Source organism: Bufo bufo, chromosome 6 (genome assembly GCF_905171765.1).
Source record: "Bufo bufo chromosome 6, aBufBuf1.1, whole genome shotgun sequence".
NCBI lineage: Eukaryota > Metazoa > Chordata > Amphibia > Anura > Bufonidae > Bufo > Bufo bufo.
In genome coordinates this window covers 294,819,008-294,838,015 of record NC_053394.1, presented here as the reverse complement: position 1 = coordinate 294,838,015, position 19,008 = coordinate 294,819,008, and the positions used below count along the sequence as shown (strand labels likewise).

Below are 19,008 nucleotides of genomic sequence, written 5' to 3'. Positions count from 1 at the left end.
CCAATCGCAGACATTAGCCCTGGGTGTCTGTTATATTGAAAAACAGAAACCTGGCAGCTATGGCGCCTGCAAGTGAGCAAGCACCATTTATAAAGACCGGACTTCCGCCATACATGTATGGTGGAGGTCTTAAAAAGGTTGAGGTTGGTCGTGACATAATTATTGATGACCTATAGCCAGGGTAGGTCTTCAGTATCGAATTGGTCGGGGTCAGTCTTCTGACACCCTTGCTGATCAGCTGTTTGAATCGGTCACAGTGCTCAGGTGAGGGCTGCGGCCTCTTCCTCAGCCTGTGACGTCACATCTATCAGTTACATGACCTTAGTACAGCTAAGGCTACTTTTACATCTGCATTTTTCTTTCTCAGTATTGAGATCCGTCACTCCATTCTCTTTGAATGCGTTCCGATACCTGACAGAAAACCACTGCAAGCAGCGTTTTTCTGTCCGGCATGGGATGTGGAGCAAAATGGATCCAGCATGTCACACCATGCAAGTCAATGGTGCGGTATCCGTTTTCTCAGACACAATAGAAAACGGATCCAGCACCCATTGACTTACAATTGTTTTAATGCCGGATCCGTCATTGCTATTTTGAAGATAAAAAAACTGGATCTGTTCATAACGGATGCAGCTGATTGTATTATCAATAACTGAAGCGTTTTTGCTGATCCCTGCCGGATCAGGCAAAAACGCATATGTGAAAGAAGCCTTAGTCCTATTCAAGTGAATTGGCCTGGGCTGCAATACCAATCACAGCCACTATACAATGTAAGGTGCTGTGCTTAGTATACTGTGAAAAGGTCACACTGATCATCTGAGTGCCAAGGTCCCTATAAACAGCTGATCAGCAGGGGGAGCTAGGAGTCTAACCCCAAGATCAATTATTGATGACCTATCCTGAGCAAAGGTCATCAATATTTAATTCCTACTTCAACATCAATGTAATACCAGGCTGACTATGTGCCTGCTACTCAATGATCTCTTCCCAGGGTGCCCCAACCATATGTTGAGGTGAGCACCCTGCCTAGTAAAGACACTTCTATAACTCCTAGGGGGCGGGACTATCATTTCCCCAAGCAATCAGGAGGTACATAGCCTTTGCCATGGCAGAAGGAATGTTTGAGACATTACATATCCTGGCCCGAACAAGACTTGAGTGCCAGCTGCCTGACATAGATGTGAAAAACACCTCCTCCACCCTTCAGAGCAATCTATGAATATCAGTGTTAAAGATGTTGTCAGGTTTTAGAAAAAAAGAGCTGCAAATATTGTAAAACACTATTCACCTCTTAAATCCCTGGCCTATCCAGCACAGTTGTTCCTCCAGCCTCAGTGGTCATGTGCTGTATATATTGGCACCACCAAGCAGTGATACCAGTAGTACAGCACGTGACCGCCGTGGTCACTGACTGCAACTATCACATTCTGGATTGTTGGCAGCTTGAAAACAAAGATCAGTGGAGAGAGATCACCAGAGCAACTGCACTGCATTAAGACAAGTTGTGACCCAGTGAAACAATCTATAAAGGATGAACACACAGAGAACAGACAGATGCTGATCAGAGACTTTATTGATTACGGTTAATCAAAATTGTGGACTGTATTCCTCATCAATGATACTTCTAGCTTGAGATCTTGGACACTTTTTCCGAAGTTGATGAGGACACCAGTTTTCCATCTACCACTTCCTCAAAAAGTTTTACAGTCTTGATTGTTGTTGTGCTGGTACTTTGGGCTTGTTCCTTGCTGACAATTTTGACACCTGAAGGTAAAACAAGGTTCAGGGTAAGAATGGGGGCAATTAAGAGAACATTTACAAAAAAACTTATATTGGATTGTGTTAAAAGGTGGACATTCACTTTAAGTAACCACTCAGTGGAGGACCCCCTTACTATGACATTCTTATTCCCTAATACAGTATATGATAAGGGGTTGGCCCATTAGGACCTGCATGATATACAAATAATTACTGACGGCAAAGATGACTTACTTTTCTGTGTTTCCCGTTGCTGAGCTGACAAGCTGTTGACAAAAAAATAAAACATAATTAAAAATTATTTTATTGTGGTTGTGCCCGAAATATACAAAAAAAGGAACAAAGTGATTTTCAGTAAATTCCACTACATAAATATTATCACAGTTCTTGTCCAGACTCCATACCTTATGTCTTCCCCTTCCAAGAGCCTCCTGTAGGTGGCAATTTCTTGCTCCAATCTTGTCTTAATATCAAGTAGTCGTCTATATTCCATAGAATGGTTCTCAGAGTCTGATCTCACTTGCTGGAGTTCGAGTTCATTCTGAGAGATCAAAATCTGGATTTTCCTAAGTTCGTTTCCATATTTATCATTTGTTTCGGCTAGTGTTCCTTCCAGAGATTGTTTCTGGTATACAGAAAGGGAGAACCAATGTTATAACTAAGCGATCGGACGGTTGAAGAGATAAAGATATACAGAGTATATCGTATATTTTTTGGAATAGATTTCACCCTTAAAGGACACTTGAAGACCTGCGGACTCACCATGTGCAGTAGTGATTGTAGCTCAATTTCCAGGCTCTGGGATGTACGTCTCAGTTCTGTGATCTCTTTCCTAGAATATTCTGAATTTTGTTGGTATACGCTGACTTCCTCCTTGAGGGTTTCAGTCTTTTGGGGAAAAAAAGAAGTCAAGAATCAATGGAACGGGTTAATTTCACTCAAATTTCGATCTCCTATTCTGGCCATTTCTACTTAGCCTTATTAGATTTTTTGCATACCTGTGTTTGGTACCAGTTCTCCACCTCCTGACGGTTCTTCTCCGCCATGTTCTCATACTGCTCTCTCACTTCTGCAAGGATCTTGGACAAGTCCACACCTGGAGCAAAATCAGCTTCTACGTTGACCTTTCCGCCAATCTGTCCCTTAAGACCAGCCAGTTCCTAAAACGAGGGAAAATTGTGATAATGCTAGACAAGAAAAAAGCTGATATAATTAGTAAAAGTTACAGGTAGGTGTAAATTAGTCCCTGCCAAAAAAATGACCATGGATAGCCGTACCTCTTCATGGTTCCTCTTCAGGAAGATCAGCTCCTCTTTCAGGCCTTCAATCTCCAGCTCCAGATCAGAGCGGTTGATGGTCAGCTCATCCAGGGCCTTACGCAATCCAGCTGTGTCATTTTCTACTCCAAACCTAATGGCCAGTTCTGATTCAAATCTACAGAGCAAAGTGGCAAACAGAGGAATTGAAGGTTATATGTGATAATGCACCATGTCTACTGCTTTAAAAAGCTTCACATGTGGTCAAAACTATTAAGGTGTTATGTCACTTACTTCATTTGGAAGTCATCAGCAGCGAGTTTTGCGTTATCAATCTGCAGTAACATCTTGGCATTATCGGTGGTGGCCTCAAGGATCTAAAATGGAATGTAGAATAAATGATAAATATAAAATAATAGAATGAATGCAACAATAGATAACTTATCATACTGTCATCTAGTGGCAACAACACAATATGGGAAAAAATTTAAAATGCATGCAAGAGATATAATATTACCTGAGAGCGTAACTTGTTAATTGTCTTATAGAATGGACTTGGGTCAAAAGCGCTGATGGAGGACTTTCTCTCGTAGAACTCACGGATTTTACCTTCCAGTTCGCTGTTAGCTTGTTCCAAAGAATGAACCTGATAAGAGACAAATGTATATATTAGATAAAGAGCAAAATCCTACTATGTGTATAAAGGGTGGTAAATAGTATGGACACCTCAGATGTGGCCCTTAACTCCACTAGAGGACCTCATATCACATTCAGTGAACCTCTGTTCTCAGTATCAGTGAGTGTCAATTTATATAATGTCTCTTATGTACAATTTATACAATCTACAGTCTTAAGGGCCTTTTTACGTGAGCTGATTATCAGTCAAAAGGAACACTTGTTCTTGATTGCCCCGCGTAAAAGGCCCCCCAATTACTCCACAGATCTTTTAAAAACTCTTGTTTGTTGGCAGCACATTGCCCAGTGTAAAAATGGATGTGCTGCCGACAATATGTCAACTGAATGGAGGGCTAACAATTTTAATAACGATCATTCATCTCCTGTGTGAAAAAAACTGTTAAACAAAGCACCAATCAGCTTGTATATCGTAGATTGGCACTTCCAGCCTGTAACTGCTGTGGGATTCCAATTAAAATCTGTAACAGTGCCCCCTCCCCCCCAACTACCATTTAATACTGGTGTTGTCTTAGGTGACAGAGGGGTCATTGATCCCCCAGAGGCACCATGGCTCAGATGCGACTGCTGCCTCTGCACCCCCTATTGCTAATTCCTTGAATCCCAGAATATTAGTTTTAGCAATTTGATTATATACAGCGCTTTGTTTGCCATATTGGCAGGTGCATAGAACAGCAAAGGTTGGGGAGAGGAACGGAAATGGGCACAATTGATAAATCTTGCAATTATAGACAATGTATGGGGGAGTGCCAACCCTACATGCAACTCTATAAGAGGTTTCCTATTCTACAAACAGGTCAGTACTTACCCTTTCCAGGTAGGCAGCCAGACGGTCATTCAAATTGCTCATGGTTTCCTTTCTATTGTTACTAAAGAGGCCAGCATCTTGACTCCCATTATAGATTGGGGCCCCCATAGAGACACTTGCAGTGGACATTCTAATGCTTCCAGAACCTCCTGCCACACTGCGTGCCCTCTGTGTGCTAGCCCCACTAAATCGGCCTTGCTGGGTGATGCTGCGGGTGGAGAAGCTCATCTTTTTCTTGGAGTTAAGATAGAGTGGACAAGTAGAGGTTGTGCAGGAGGATGAGCTGAATCAGAAGCCCCTGTGCCCTGTCTTATATACCCAGTGAGGGGGCGGGGGAGTCGTTATCTGCACAAGCAACCTGCATGACAACATGTACACAAAAGGACATTCCTCTAGGTATGAGAGCATGACTTGACCTCAGGATTTCCAGAAATGCCTGCAATTCTAGATTCTGTTCCACTAAATCTTCAGAACATCTATTGAAAAAAGAAAAACCATAGCAAAATGGTATTAGTTAGTTCCCCAAGAGCTTCCGCAGCAGCTGTCAATAGTCATTTGCTCCACTGACCACCTCCTTGATGGTGTTTGAATGTAATGATGTTTTTTAATGTGTCTTTATTGGATGGTAGAGTCCACTGCCACCCAAATGTAGCGACAGTTCCCCAGCTTTTCAGGGTGCCCTGATCTATCATATTGCAGGAATGTATGACAGCCACATAACAACCACACTGAGCAGAAAAAACTTACAGGGGTTATTACCTTCTATGACATTTAAAGGGGTTATCTCACCTAGAGCATTGGTGGCATAATGTAGGATATGCCACCAATGCCCCAACTCTGGGACCTGCACCTATCTCTAGAACAAAGCTCCCAAACAGAATAGCAGCTCATCGTCTATTTTCCAAAGTCCCATAGAAATGAATGGAGAGTGCACCTATCTGACATTGCTGGCATATCCTAGCAATATGCCACTAATGTTCCAGGTGAGACAACCCCTTTACGGCTTATCCACAGGATATACCATAATTGTCAAATAGACAGGGTTTCCACCTTTGAGACTCAAAGTCACCTATCTGTATCCACCGCTCCATTCCAGCACTGAGGGTCTAGCCCGGCTTCTTCCAGTCCCTGGCCTGTTCGTAACCAGACGAGCCAAGTGCGCTCCTGCGGCAAATCCCTGTCTTTGGCATTCACATGTCCGCAAGCAGTGACTGTCCCTTGAGGGCATATGTGACCCTATCTGATATTTTACAGGTCGGGACTGTAAGGAGTCAGACTGGACCCCCGACGCGGGAAAGGAGCGGAGGGAAGCAGGTGAGTAACTTTAGGATCAGAGCTCCACCGGCCGGATGGATAAATGACCTAACCCTTCAAGCTTATTTGCTGTATAATGAAACGTTCTGCAACTTTCTGATGTACTTTCAATTCATCACCATCTTCAAGATGTCTACTTCCTGTCAGTGAATAAGAACATTACATTAAATGGCACACAAATTCATACTTCATTGGGGGCTTGTTACAATTGTAATACTCCATGAGTATCCGGGATAGTACATGTCCTTTCTTGGCGTTGTTGCAGCAAAAAAAAAAACAGCAACATGGCCTCTCATTAAAAAAATTACCTCCGGGAGGTTTTTGCCGTGGAATCCGCAAAGACGTCAAAAGATATTGTGTTAATGACCCTTAGGCTACAATTTTGCGGTCTGCAAAACACTGGTCCACAAAGAAAAACAATTTGCGGATCCATTGTAATAATGCCTATCCAAAACGGACAAGAATAGAACATGCTCTATATTTTTGTGGGGCTACAGAACAGACATACATATGTGGACAGCACACAGTGAAATGAAATGAATGGATCCTCATCCAATCCGCAAAAAAAATAAAAAATTTAACAGACACGGAAACAAAATCCCACTGAAATAAATATAAGGCACACCGTGTAAGCACAGCCACCGCTCCATTCATTTCTATGGGGCTGACCGAAATAGCGCTCAGCTATTTTCTGCGCTCTTACGGTCATGTGCATGTAGCCTATGTGTTTTGCAATCTGCAAAAAAAAAAAAAACAATGACGTCTGTATGGCATCCGTGTGTGTTTTTTTTTTTGCGGATCAGTTTTCTTTTTGCGGATTCATTGTAATAATGCCTATCCTTGTCCGCAAAACGGGCAAGAATAGGACATGCTCTATTTTTTTGTGGGTCTACGGAATGGACATACAGATGCGGATAGTACACGGTGTGCTGTCAGCATGTTTTGCAGACCTATTGAAATGAATGGGTCCGCATCCTATCCGCAAAAAAAACGGAGCAGACGCGGAAACAAAATACGTTTGTGTGCATGTAGCCTTATAGGAATGAATGGAAGGCGATTGAGATGCTGTGGCATGACCTCAAGAAAGCGATTCACACCAGACATTCCAAGAATATTGCTGAACTGAAACAGTTCTGTAAAGAGGAATGGTCAAGAATTACTCCTGACCGTTGTGCACGTCTGATCTGCAACTACAGGAAACGTTTGGTTGAAGTTATTGCTGCCAAAGGAGGTTCAACCAGTTATTAAATCCAAGGGTTCACATACTTTTTTCACCTGCACTGTGAATGTTTACATGGTGTGTTCAATAAAAACATGGTAACATTTAATTCTTTGTGTGTTATTAGTTTAAGCAGACTGTGATTGTCTAGTGTTGTGACTTAGATGAAGATCAGATCACATTTTATGACCAATTTGTGCAGAAATCCATATTATTCCAAAGGGTTCACATACTTTTTCTTGCAACTGTATGTATTTATATTTATTTAGGAATTTTTTCATTCAGATCTATGTCATTGATAGACAGTTAATAGGACAATCAGTAAATCAAACACTTAACAAAAAAAAAAGCTATAGATACCACCTGGACTAGCAGGATCAGACCTGCCACTAACAGAATTTCCAGTGCTGGCATGTCGCCTGACAAAAACTGTGACATAATCAAGTCATACCAGTGACGTCTGTCCATCAGGAAAATCCTGATTATCAAGAGCAGCGAGCGGTGATCACATGATGATGGTCAGACCTTTTACTGCTTTTCCATCACTGAACACATTAGATCTCATCAGAATGTTCTTCAAGTCACATGTACATCTGGTACTATACACTGCTACTACACTGGAGCCCCAGAACATAGGGGGTTAATACAGTACAGCCCTACACATTAGTGACTTCTTCCCCTTTAGGCTACATGCACATGAACGTTATTTGTTTCCGTGTCCATTCCGTTTTTTTTGCGGATAGGATGTGGACCCATTCACCATGTGCTGTCCGCATCAGTATGTCCGTTCCGTAGCTCCGCCAAAAAAATAGTGCATGTCCTATTTTTTTCTAGTTTGCAGACAAGTATAGGCATTATTACAATAAATCTGCAAAAAAAAACGGATGCCATACAGACGTCATCCGTTGTTTTTTTTTGCGGATCGCAAAACACATACGGTCGTGTGCATGTAGCCTTAGGGTAGGGCTCTACATCTACTATTGGCATGCACCTGTAGGAGTATTATCCAACCTTTGGGAAAAAGTTGCCCAAGCCATTGATAATGAAGACATGTCGTCACAGTAAGGCCTCATGCACACGTCCGTTGTTTTGGTCCGCATCCGAGCCGCAGTTTTGGCAGCTCGGATGCGGACCCATTCACTTTAATGGGGCCGCAAAAGATGCGAACAGCACTCCGCATGCTGTCCGCATCCGTTGCTCCGTTCCATGGTCCGCAAAAAAATAATAATAATCTGTCCTATTCTTGTCTGCGCTTTGCGGACAAGAATAGGCAGTTATATTAAAGGCTGTCCGTGCAATTCCGCAAATTGCGGAACTCACATGGACGCCATTCGTGTTTTGCGGATCCGCGATTTGCAGACTGCAAAACACACAATGGTCATGTGCATGAAGCCTAAGGTCTCATGCACACGACCGTTCAGTTTTTTGCGGTCCGCAAATTGCAGATCCGCAAAATACGGAAGCCACCCGTGTGCCTTCCGCAATTTGCGGAACGGAACAGGCAGCCTATTGTACAAATGCCTATTCTTGTCCGCAAAACGGACAAGAATAGGACATGTTATATTTTTTTTGCGGGGCTACGTAACGGAGCAAAGGATGCGGACAGCACGCGGAGTCAGATGCGGACCAGAACAACTGTCATGTGCATGAGGCCTAACGGTGCCTTCACACACTACAGATTTTGTTGCAGAAATTTCCGCAACTGAAAATCCGTTTCATTCATTAAAATGGGACAGCAAGCACATGGATTTTTGCAAGCCTTAGGCTGGATTCACACGTCCGTGGAACACGGTCCGTGTAATATCGGCCTGGATTTCTTCTGAGTGCAGGAGCGCACGGCGTCATTGGTTGCTATGACGCCATGCGCTTCCTGCTGCCGCCGTAGTACAGTAATACACTGGTATAGATCATACCAGTGTATTACAGTACTGCGGCGGCGGCAGGAAGCGCACGGCGTCATAGCAACCAATGACGCCGTGCGCTCTTGCACTCAGAAGAAATCCAGGCCGGTATCACACGGACCGCGTTCCACGGACGTGTGAATCCAGCCTTATTCAGGTGACTGGATTTAATTTTTAGTTGTGGAAATTTCTGTAACAAAATCTGCAGCGTGTGAAAACACCCTAACCTCCAATTTTATCTCTATCGTCCAGTAACCAAAATCCTTAACCACCTGCCATCTGGGCCTTTTGCCCCCTTCCTGACCAGGCCAAATTTTGCAAAACTGATATATCTCACTTTATGTGGTAATAACTTTGGAACGCCTTTATTTATCCAAGTCATTCAGAGATTGTTTTCTCGTGACACATTGTACTTCATGATAGTCATAAATTTGAGTCAAAATATTTCACCTTTATTTATGAAAAAATCCCAAATTTACCCCAAAATTTGAAAAATTCGCAATTTTCTAAATTTCAATTTCTCTGCTTTTAAAACAGAAAGTGATACCTCATAAAATATTTATTATTTAACATTCCCCATATGTCTACTTTATGTTGGCATCATTTTGGAAATGTCATTTTATTTTTTTAGGACGTTAGAAGGCTTAGAAGTTTAGAAGCAATTCTTCAAATTTTTAAGAAAATTGCCAAAACCCACTTTTTAAGGACCAGTTCAGGTCTGAAGTCACTTTGTGGGGCCTACATAGTGGATACCCACATAAATGACCCCATTGTAGAAACTACACCCCTCAAGGTATTCAAAAACGATTTGATTAACTTTGTTAACCCTTTAGGCGTTCCACAAGAATTAAAGGAAAATGAAGATCAAATTTTTAAATTTCACTTTTTTGGCAGATTTTCCATTTTAATCAATTTTTTTCTTTAACACATCGATGGTTAACAGCCAAACAAAACTCAATATTTATTACCCAGATTCTGCGGTTTACAGAAACACCCCACATGTGGTCATAAACTGCTGTATGGGCACACGGCAGGGCGCAGAAGAAAAGGAACTCCACATGGTTTTTAGATGCCATGTCCCATTTGAAGCCCCCTGATGCACCCTTACAGTAGAAACTCCCAAGAAGTGACCCCATTTTGGAAACTAGGGGATAAGGTGCCAGTTTTATTAGTACTATTTTTGGGTACATATGATTTTTTGATCATTCATTATAACACTTTATGGGGCAAGGTGACCAAAAAATTGGTTGTTTTAGCACAGTTTCTATTTATTTATTTTTACAGCGTTCACCTGAGGGGTTCAGTCAAGTGACATTTTAATAGAGCAGATCGTTACGGACGTGGCGATACCTAATATGTATACTTTTTCTCATTTATTAAAGTTTTACACAATAATAGCATTTTTGAAACAAAAAAATTATGTTTTAATATGTCCATGTTCTGAGAGCTATAGTTTTTTTATTTTTTGAGAGATTTTCTTATGTAGGGGCTCATTTTTTGCGGGATGAGGTGACGGTTTTATTGGTACTATTTTGTGGGACATACGCATTTTTGATCACTTGGTGTTGCACCTTTTGTGATGCAAGGTGACAAAAATTGCTTGTTTTGACACAGTATTTTTTTTTTTACGGTGTTCACCCGAGGGGTTAGGTCATGTGATATTTTTATAGAGCTGGTTTTTACGGACGCGGCAATACTTAATATGTATACTTTTTTTTTTCTATTTTTAAATTTTTTTTTTCATTCCTTACTTGGGGACTTTTTTTTTTTTACATGTGAAACTTTTTTTATTTTTTTATTTTCAACCTTTTATTTTTATTTTTTTTATTTTACACTTTTCGTTCCCCATAAGGTCATACAAGACCTCTGGGGGACATTTGCTTCACTTTTTTTTTTTCACTGTTGATTTCTCCTGTAACTGGGACTGACATAGTAGCCCCAGTTACAGGACAAATACACCCCTAGAGAGGCTGTACAGCAGCAATCCAGCGCTGTACAGCCTCAGAGCAGGGCTGATCGAGGTCTCTGAGAGACCTCACACAGCTCCTGCACACTCCGGTCACGGTGGTCACATGACCGCCGGGCCGGAACAGGAAGCGCACAGCGCTTCCTTCTCTGCAGACACAGCGCTCTAAAACGTGCTTTCAGAAATAGACGTCCACCCATAGGACGTTTATATCCTATGGGCGGACGTAAAGCGGTTAAAGGGGTTGTCCGGTTTTGACCATTCAAGTGAATGGGATCACCACTTGTAATTACACTGCTCCGCCGAAGGCGTGAAGGTAAACAGTGAACGCTCGTACAAGCGTTGTGGTGTCTTCAAACAGCTGATCAGTGGGAGTGCCAGGGGTTAGACCCCCGCAGATCTGATATTTATGTCTTACCCTGAGGATAGGTCATCAATATGGGAAACTAGACAACGCTTTTAATATACATTTGAGTACTGTCATCTGAATCTGCAAAGAACAGGTTCGGCCGACAGTCTATAATATGTATGGCCAGCTTCTGACTTTCCCCTGACAAATAATGGAGATAAGCCATCATCGGTGGTGTCTGGTAGCAGCTCTTTCTTCCCTCCCATTGATAGCACATATTTGTTTGGCTGAAGCGTCAGGAGATAGATGTCAGCCGAAAAATCGTTCAGCCGACAGCTACCTAATATGTATGGCCAGCCACAGAGTAGGTCCACATCTCTGCTAAAGGTAATCCGGTAGTCTGTTCCAAAGGAGGAACAGACTACCAGAGAAAGCCACTGTATCCCTGTATAGTCAATCGGGATCCAGTGGTCCGGATTGCCTTTAGTAGAGATGTGAACTTTGATCAAGTCACTCAACTGGTCATCCATTGTGATAAGTCAATATCTGACAGGTTTATATTAACCAAAAATGATTATTGTTACCATAGAGCCACAGCAGACCCAAATCCAAGTTTGGATCCTCCTCACTACTAACTAGAGGTAGGTGGGCTTTGGCTTAGGCCTCATGCACACGACCGTTGTTTTATTCCGTGTCCGTTGTTCCGTTTTTCGTGATTTTCTGCGGACCCATTGACTTTCAACGTGTCCGTTGAAAACTCGGCTAATGCACCGTTTGTCGTCCGTGATCCGTGGTTCCAGTCCGTCAAAAAAATATAACCTGTCTTATTTTTTTCACGGAAAACGGTTCATGGACCCATTCAAGTCAATGGGACCGTGAAAAAACGTATTCTGTAAGATACAACTCCACACACTTTGAATGATACAGATCAGTATGTGCAAGCCAGACAACATGGCCAATAATCTGTAAGTAGCCTGAAGGCAGCACCCATAATGAAGGGTGAATGGTCTGAGAAGGTAACATCCACCAAAGTGGAAGGTTCAGACAACAGGAACTGGATGAACCTGAATGACTCCTAACAATCTGTTTTTGGAAGTATCTGATGGACATGCAGGAAAACTGATCACATGTGGGGCTTTCACATCTGATCTCAGTGCTGAGGGAGTCAGTAGATTAGAATGATTTACAGTATGTCTCATATAAGGGAGTCTTCCAATTAGGACCCCTTTATTTTATCCAATTCACTCATTTTAATTGAAATTATGGTGGTGTTGTACTAGCCCCCCACCCATAACAGTACATCACTGTAAGTAGGTAGTTAAAGGGTCCTATCCCATGACTCTCTAACAAAGCTAGAACCAGCCTTGCACCTTATACGGAACCAAAGATCTCCCCATTCATTGCTCTAATTGTTCTGCTACATTTATTGTAGTCCTTTCTCAGAGAGTCCTCTCTCTTTCCCTGTACCTGCAACAGCTTCTAACAGAACATATGGCTGGTGGCAGCAGAAGATTTAAACTGAGCGTATGCAACCACCTCATTGAGGTGGATGGAATAATAAGGAAAAGAATAAACAGCAGGTGGCGCTATACAGGTACATGTTATTGAATAACTCAGTGGCTATAGTACATTTTTAATTACATGTAACTACAAAAGTATTCAGATCCAGGCGCTGTTTTGAAAAATGTTGAATATTTTTAGAGGCAAAACCCCTTAAAGCCTCAGCAGCATACTCTTATGGCGCTATCATGGTGTCGGCTCAGGGGCTGAACCCACAGTATCGTTGCAGGGCGCCAGCTGTATTATACAAGTACTCTGCTGTCACTTCTGGGAATGAAGTTAACTCTGATCACATTTCAACCCCTAATCTAAGTGAGTAGAGAGAGGGATGGGGCTCCTTCTCTCATCCCTTCAGCCCCTACCCTATGATAAGCTTGCGAAGTACTAAGGGATGGTGATGGAGAAAGGGGTCTAACAATAGCCCCTAGGCCTTCCATGTACAGATGCCTATTCAACTCAGGAATACCGGAACTGACGGCAACACAGAGGATCGCATGTTCAATCTGAGGATTGCATTTAACAAAAAAAGATTTTAAAAAAAAGAGAAAATAAAATAAAAATCAAAGTGATAAACAAAAAAACCCATCTTTTTCACTTGCAAAAAAGCTGCAAATTTAAGTAAAGGTATAAAAAAAATGTTAAAAACTACACAGTCATATGACGAGCGATATGCTGTGGACAGTGTTTGGTTGTAGTGGCCTGCGTCAAATCGGATGATGACGTGGGGAGACTCGAGATCTGCAGTGGAGGCAAAGATGCAATGGAGTTGGAACCCAGCAGCAGGGATCAGGTGAGTATGATTCCGTCCGCAGGTCCCGCCACGCTAGGGGGCTGCCCAAAAGGCCCCTGGCGGTAAACTGTCTCTTTAAGTAGCAAACTACGCAGCGTCCCTAAAGGGTTAAAATAAATATTTCTTTAAAATCTCTCATCAGGTTGACAAAGATATGTCCGTGAACAATATCTGTAATATTCACTCCTATTATTTCCATGAATGAGCCCTACAGGGACGGATTAGCCATAGACCTCACAGGGAAATTGAGGAAGCCCTCCTCTCTGGCTGGGTACAACTCTCAGCAGTAATTAATGCTGTGAGAATCTGGTACTCATTTACACGGCTGGTGACCACAGAGGCCCTCCTGAATTCAACTGCTGTGGCCTGCATCTTACTTCGTAAGCCCCCTGTTCCATATATTAATCTGAGACAACTGGAGGAGGAGGACAGAAAATGGCAGCTATTGATGGCCACCACAGAGGGTCAGTTTTTGGGGCAATATATTGTGCTGCACTGTGGTATATGGTTCTGATGGGACAGTATTGCTGACCCGGCCTACTTCTGCTGCCCGACTTCTGCCAATTTGGACCCCTCTACAACTTGGGGCCATTTTTTTAATTTTTTTTTTACAGGACCGCGTTTAGTTCCCAGTCCGCCTCTGAGAACATATGAAATTATCCATAGTCCAAACATGAACCTGCCCTTGGTAATGTTCCAGGAGCCGGACCCTGCTGTAGTAGTGATAACCAATAGCCTCTGTCATCGTGGGTTTGTGAACATGTTGACCCGGCATGTACACACACACACACACAGCACATATGTGTGTCCTCAAAAATGTTCTTTTGGGTGAGAATTGGGACCGCCCTATACACTTTAGATTGTCAGCTGGTCCTGCTGAAACAGAGGTTTCCTGATCCAGTCTAGCCTTCACAATAAGGCCCTTGTCAGAGGATCCATAGTTTAGCCAAAGTGGTTGTTGGCTGCTGTGCATGGGAGATCCTTCGACCAGTCCAAGACATTGTCAATGGTGTACTGATCTGGAGATCGAGCTGGTTAGGGGAGCTGCTGGAACCACTGAAGAGCATGTTGTGTAGTGGCAGATGCCCTCAACATACTGAAAGCTGGTCAATGGTACCTCCACGAATACCAGATGGTAGCTGATGGTGCCCCACACCAAGACACCTGGTCCTGTGTTTCTCCACACTATACATGATGGCAGTAGGCGCTCTCCAGCTCCCCAGCAAAACTCTGATGCAGCTCCAATGGCAATCAAGAGTGTTCAGTGTTAAAAGCAGGTTCTGCCTTGGTACTACTGATGGCAGCAATTGGACGTACACCTTAGTTCTAATTTTTCCTAATATATTTATGTTACAAAATAAATTTACTTTTGGAGCTCTTACATACACCGATCATCCATGACAGGGACCATACATGATGCGGCTGTTGGGCGGTAATGTGCTGCATCACTTAGCACTTTACCACGAATCGCAACAGTTTTGCAATGCAGTTTACACACGGCATGTAAGGCTGAAATACACATAAAACATAAAAACCATGCATGACAACCCACTGTAAGATTATGTACGGTTTTCGGCTGCATTGTGTACGGCACTCTGTGTGACGGGAATAACACTGATTCTCTTGTAACAATGGCAATTGTCAAGGAGTGGGATATATTACACAGCAAGTGAACAATTAGTTCTTGAACTTGGTCCGTTGGAAGCAGAAAAATGGGCAAGTGTAAGAGAATCTGACAAGGGCCATATTGTGAAGGCTAGACTGGATCAGGAAACCTCTGTTTCAGCAGGACCAGCTGACAATCTAATGTGTATTAGGAGGACTCAATTCTCGCTCAAAAGAACATTTTTGAGACACACTGATGTTGGTACAGAAGGTATGGCTTTCAAGCAGTGTTCCAATTCATTCCAAAGGCGTTGGATGGGGTTGAGGTCAGGACTCTGAATAGCCACTAGAGTTCTTCAACATCAAACTCCTCATACCATGCCCATATGGACCTTGCTTTGTGCAAAGTCATGCTGGAACAGGAAGGATGCCTTCCACAAAAAGTTGTAAAAAAGAAGCAACATTAACAAAAATGTCTTTGTATAATGTATTATTAACATATTCGATCACTGGAAATAAAGGGCCAAACCTTAAAAAGCAGCTCCACACCATTACCCCTTCTCCACTAAATGTTATAGTAGGGGGTGTTCTCTAGGTGTCTACCAAACCCAGATTCGTCCATCAGGCTGCCAAAAAAGTGATTTGCCACTCCACAAAACACATTTCCAGTATCCCAGAGTCCAATGATGGTGTGCTTTACACCACTCCAGCCAATGCTTGGCACTGTGCATGGTGATCTTAGTCCTGTGTCCTGCTGCTTAACCATGAAAATCTATTTCATGGAGCAGCCGGTGAACTATTCCTGTGCATAGGTCCCTTCCAGAGGCAGTGTTTAAAGCCTCATTGTGAACAGTACATATCACAGTTTCCTGGCTGACGCCTCCTCCGGTTTAGTAGCACCGCCATAGTTGCAGTACCAGCTATGGCCTACAATATAATGGCACTTACAGTTGATCAAGGCAGGTCAAGGAGATCAGACGTTTCATGTCTGACGCCATGCTATGACAGTGTCAGGTTTGAAATCACCAAGCTCTTCATTACAACCCATCCTACTATCAGTGTTTAATTATGGAGATGTGTGGCTGTGTGCTTGCTTTTATGCATCTGTTGGCAGTGGACGTGGCTGAAACACTGAACTCAATAATCGAGGGGTGCACATACTTTGCTATGGAGTGTATGATATAACTATTTGAAGCTATTTCAGGCTTGTCATTTATCAAGTCAATGTGATCAATTCCAACATCCGTCTTCTAGATGACGTCAAACTCAACGCTCTGTATGAGAAGGAGAGAGATGGATGACGTTATTCCAGTTTGGCAGTAAACAGGGCAATGATCTCCACTCCAGAGCTCTGTAGATCCCATTACCTTTGGTATGTAATTTTCCTAAAATCTCATTACTTTTCATCCACCAATCCATTCCATCACCCATGGCCTTGATTCGGAACCAGCTACTTCTCATCTATCCTTACTTATAATCATCCTGTCGTAACCTACTTGTCATTCTAAGATTTAAAGGGAACCTGTCACCAAGAAAATGCAAATTAATCTGCAAGCAGCATGTTATAGAGCAGGAGGAGCTGAGCAGACTGATGTATAGTTTTATGGGAAAAGAGTCAGTAAAACCCTGTATATCATTCATTTAAATTTGGAGCTTTGAATTCAAAGAGGCGGTCCTATCAGTGATTGACAGTTATCTCTGTATACACAGTCATAGAGGGAAGGCTGTCAATCACTGATAGGACCGCCTCCTGGACTTCAAAGATCAGAATGAGCAGGAATAAAAAATGAATGATATACGGGGCTTTACTTAATCTTTTTCCATAAAACTATATATCAGTCTGCTCAGCTCCTCCTGCCCTATAACATGATGCCTTCAGCTCAGATACCATATACAATGTGACAGGTTCCTTTTAAGCCTTCATTTTCTGCAATGTCATGGAAGATATTACCTACCCATTAGTCTACCTTTTACTAAGGGAGGCAAGATGACTATGAAGAAACCTGGCCCTTTCAATCATGAATTAGAGAGAGGGACTGACAGAGGAAGAGCAAGGGTGCACAGAGTGGCTTGGGCCTGCCCTTAGTGCACTTAACTGTTCATTTGCATATGGATCAAAAGTACTTCTTGTTCAGAATTAAGCAACGGATCATTAAGTGAAAAGTATCATTACATTACATTGTACCTGGTTTATCAGTGAATTTCCCAGTGACAGATTCTTTTGAATCAGTTTATTATCTTGATTGTGGAATCGTCTCTAATCCTCATCCCATGTCCAGATGAGTGACCCCAAACTGGATTCACAGGTAATTACTACCCAGAATGTAATTATCACTGCTTTGCGTGGATATTTTCAAAATTGTGGATACAGAAGAAAAAAGGTGCTATTGTCATACTAGACATCAGCAACAGTCCTGTTTTCCTTAATTATATTCTTTTGCTTTCTGTAGGATATAATACAAAGGAATTTCGGGTGTTGACCATGCAGGCAAGCAAGACAATACAGGTAGATATCTGTAACCAGCCTGGAGGCATCCCCCATGATGAAGGGTCTGAGAAGGTGACATCCACCTAACCTGGTAGGTTCAGATTAACAGGAACTGGATGAACCTGAAAAAATCCCATCTATCTGATTTCGGGTAAGAAGTTCCAGCACCACGTATTCCGATATTTGCTTTGTCTTTATTTGATTTTTCGGTTACAAATTACCGGTGGTGGGAGGTGATGTCCACAAGATGTAATTTGTAACCGAAAAATCAAATAAAGACGAAGCAAATATCGGAATACGCGGTGCTGGAACTTCTTTCCTTTTTCTGTTATACTTGGAAGATTTGCAAGGTTTGTTCTGAGCACGGGGGATATATGGGGAGCTGGAATTTTATTTTCCTTCCCTGGAATTAGTGATGTGTGAGGAGAACTATTACATAGTGGGAATAACTGAGACATGGCTGGATGATAGCTATGACTGGGCAGTTAATGTACAAGGTTACAGTCTGTTTAGAAAGGATCATCAAAACCGGAGAGGGGGAGGGGTCTGCCTTTATGTAAAGTCCTGTCTAAAGCCCACACTCCATGAAGATATAAGTGAGGGACATGAACATGTGGAGTCACTGTGGGTAGAGATACATGGAGCTAAAAACAACAATAAATTACTAATAGGGGTTTACTATAAACCACCTAATATACCAGAGTCCACAGAACATCTACTACTAAACGAGATAGACAAGGCGGCAAATCATAATGAGGTGCTTATTATGGGGGACTTCAACTACCCAGATATAGACTGGGAAACTGAAACTTGTATATCTCATAAAGGAAACAGGTTCTTGGCAATAAACAAAGACAATTACCTCTCCCAACTGGTTCCGGACCCAACTAGAGGGACGGCCATACTGGACTTAGTATTAACCAATAGGCCTGACAGAACAACAGACAACAGACCTGACAGAACAACAGACCATAAAGTAATAAGCTTCCAATTATCATTCAAAAGAGCGTTTCTACAGGGAGGAACAAAAATACCAAACTTCAAAAAAGCTAAAATTTAGCCAACTAAGAGAGACCATAGGCCTAACTAACTGGGACAAAGTCCTCAAAAATAAAAATACAGCCACAAAATGGGATATCTTTAAAAGCATCCTAAAATCTCCTTGTGAAAGGTACATACCGTATGGGAATAAAAGGTTAAGGAACAAAAAGAAACCAATGTGGATAAATAGAACTGTAAAGAAAGCAATAAATGACAAAAAGAAAGCATATAAATCACTAAAACGGGAGGGTAGCACGGAA

General features: G+C 42.3%; 1 protein-coding gene across 1 annotated transcript; it reads right to left on the bottom strand.

Moving 5' to 3' along the window:
• Nucleotides 1-1,561: 1,561 nt before the first annotated feature.
• LOC121003649 (keratin, type I cytoskeletal 47 kDa-like) lies at nt 1,562-15,958 on the bottom strand. The gene is made up of 10 exons (XM_040435506.1): nt 15,749-15,958; nt 4,516-4,991; nt 3,532-3,660; nt 3,309-3,391; nt 3,036-3,192; nt 2,757-2,918; nt 2,521-2,646; nt 2,163-2,383; nt 1,993-2,024; nt 1,562-1,764 (listed from the first exon to the last, which is right to left on the bottom strand). The coding sequence occupies exons 2-10, from the start codon at nt 4,741-4,743 to the stop codon at nt 1,625-1,627; spliced, it is 1,278 nt and encodes a 425-aa protein (XP_040291440.1). The 5' UTR covers nt 4,744-4,991; nt 15,749-15,958; the 3' UTR covers nt 1,562-1,624.
• Nucleotides 15,959-19,008: the final 3,050 nt, after the last annotated feature.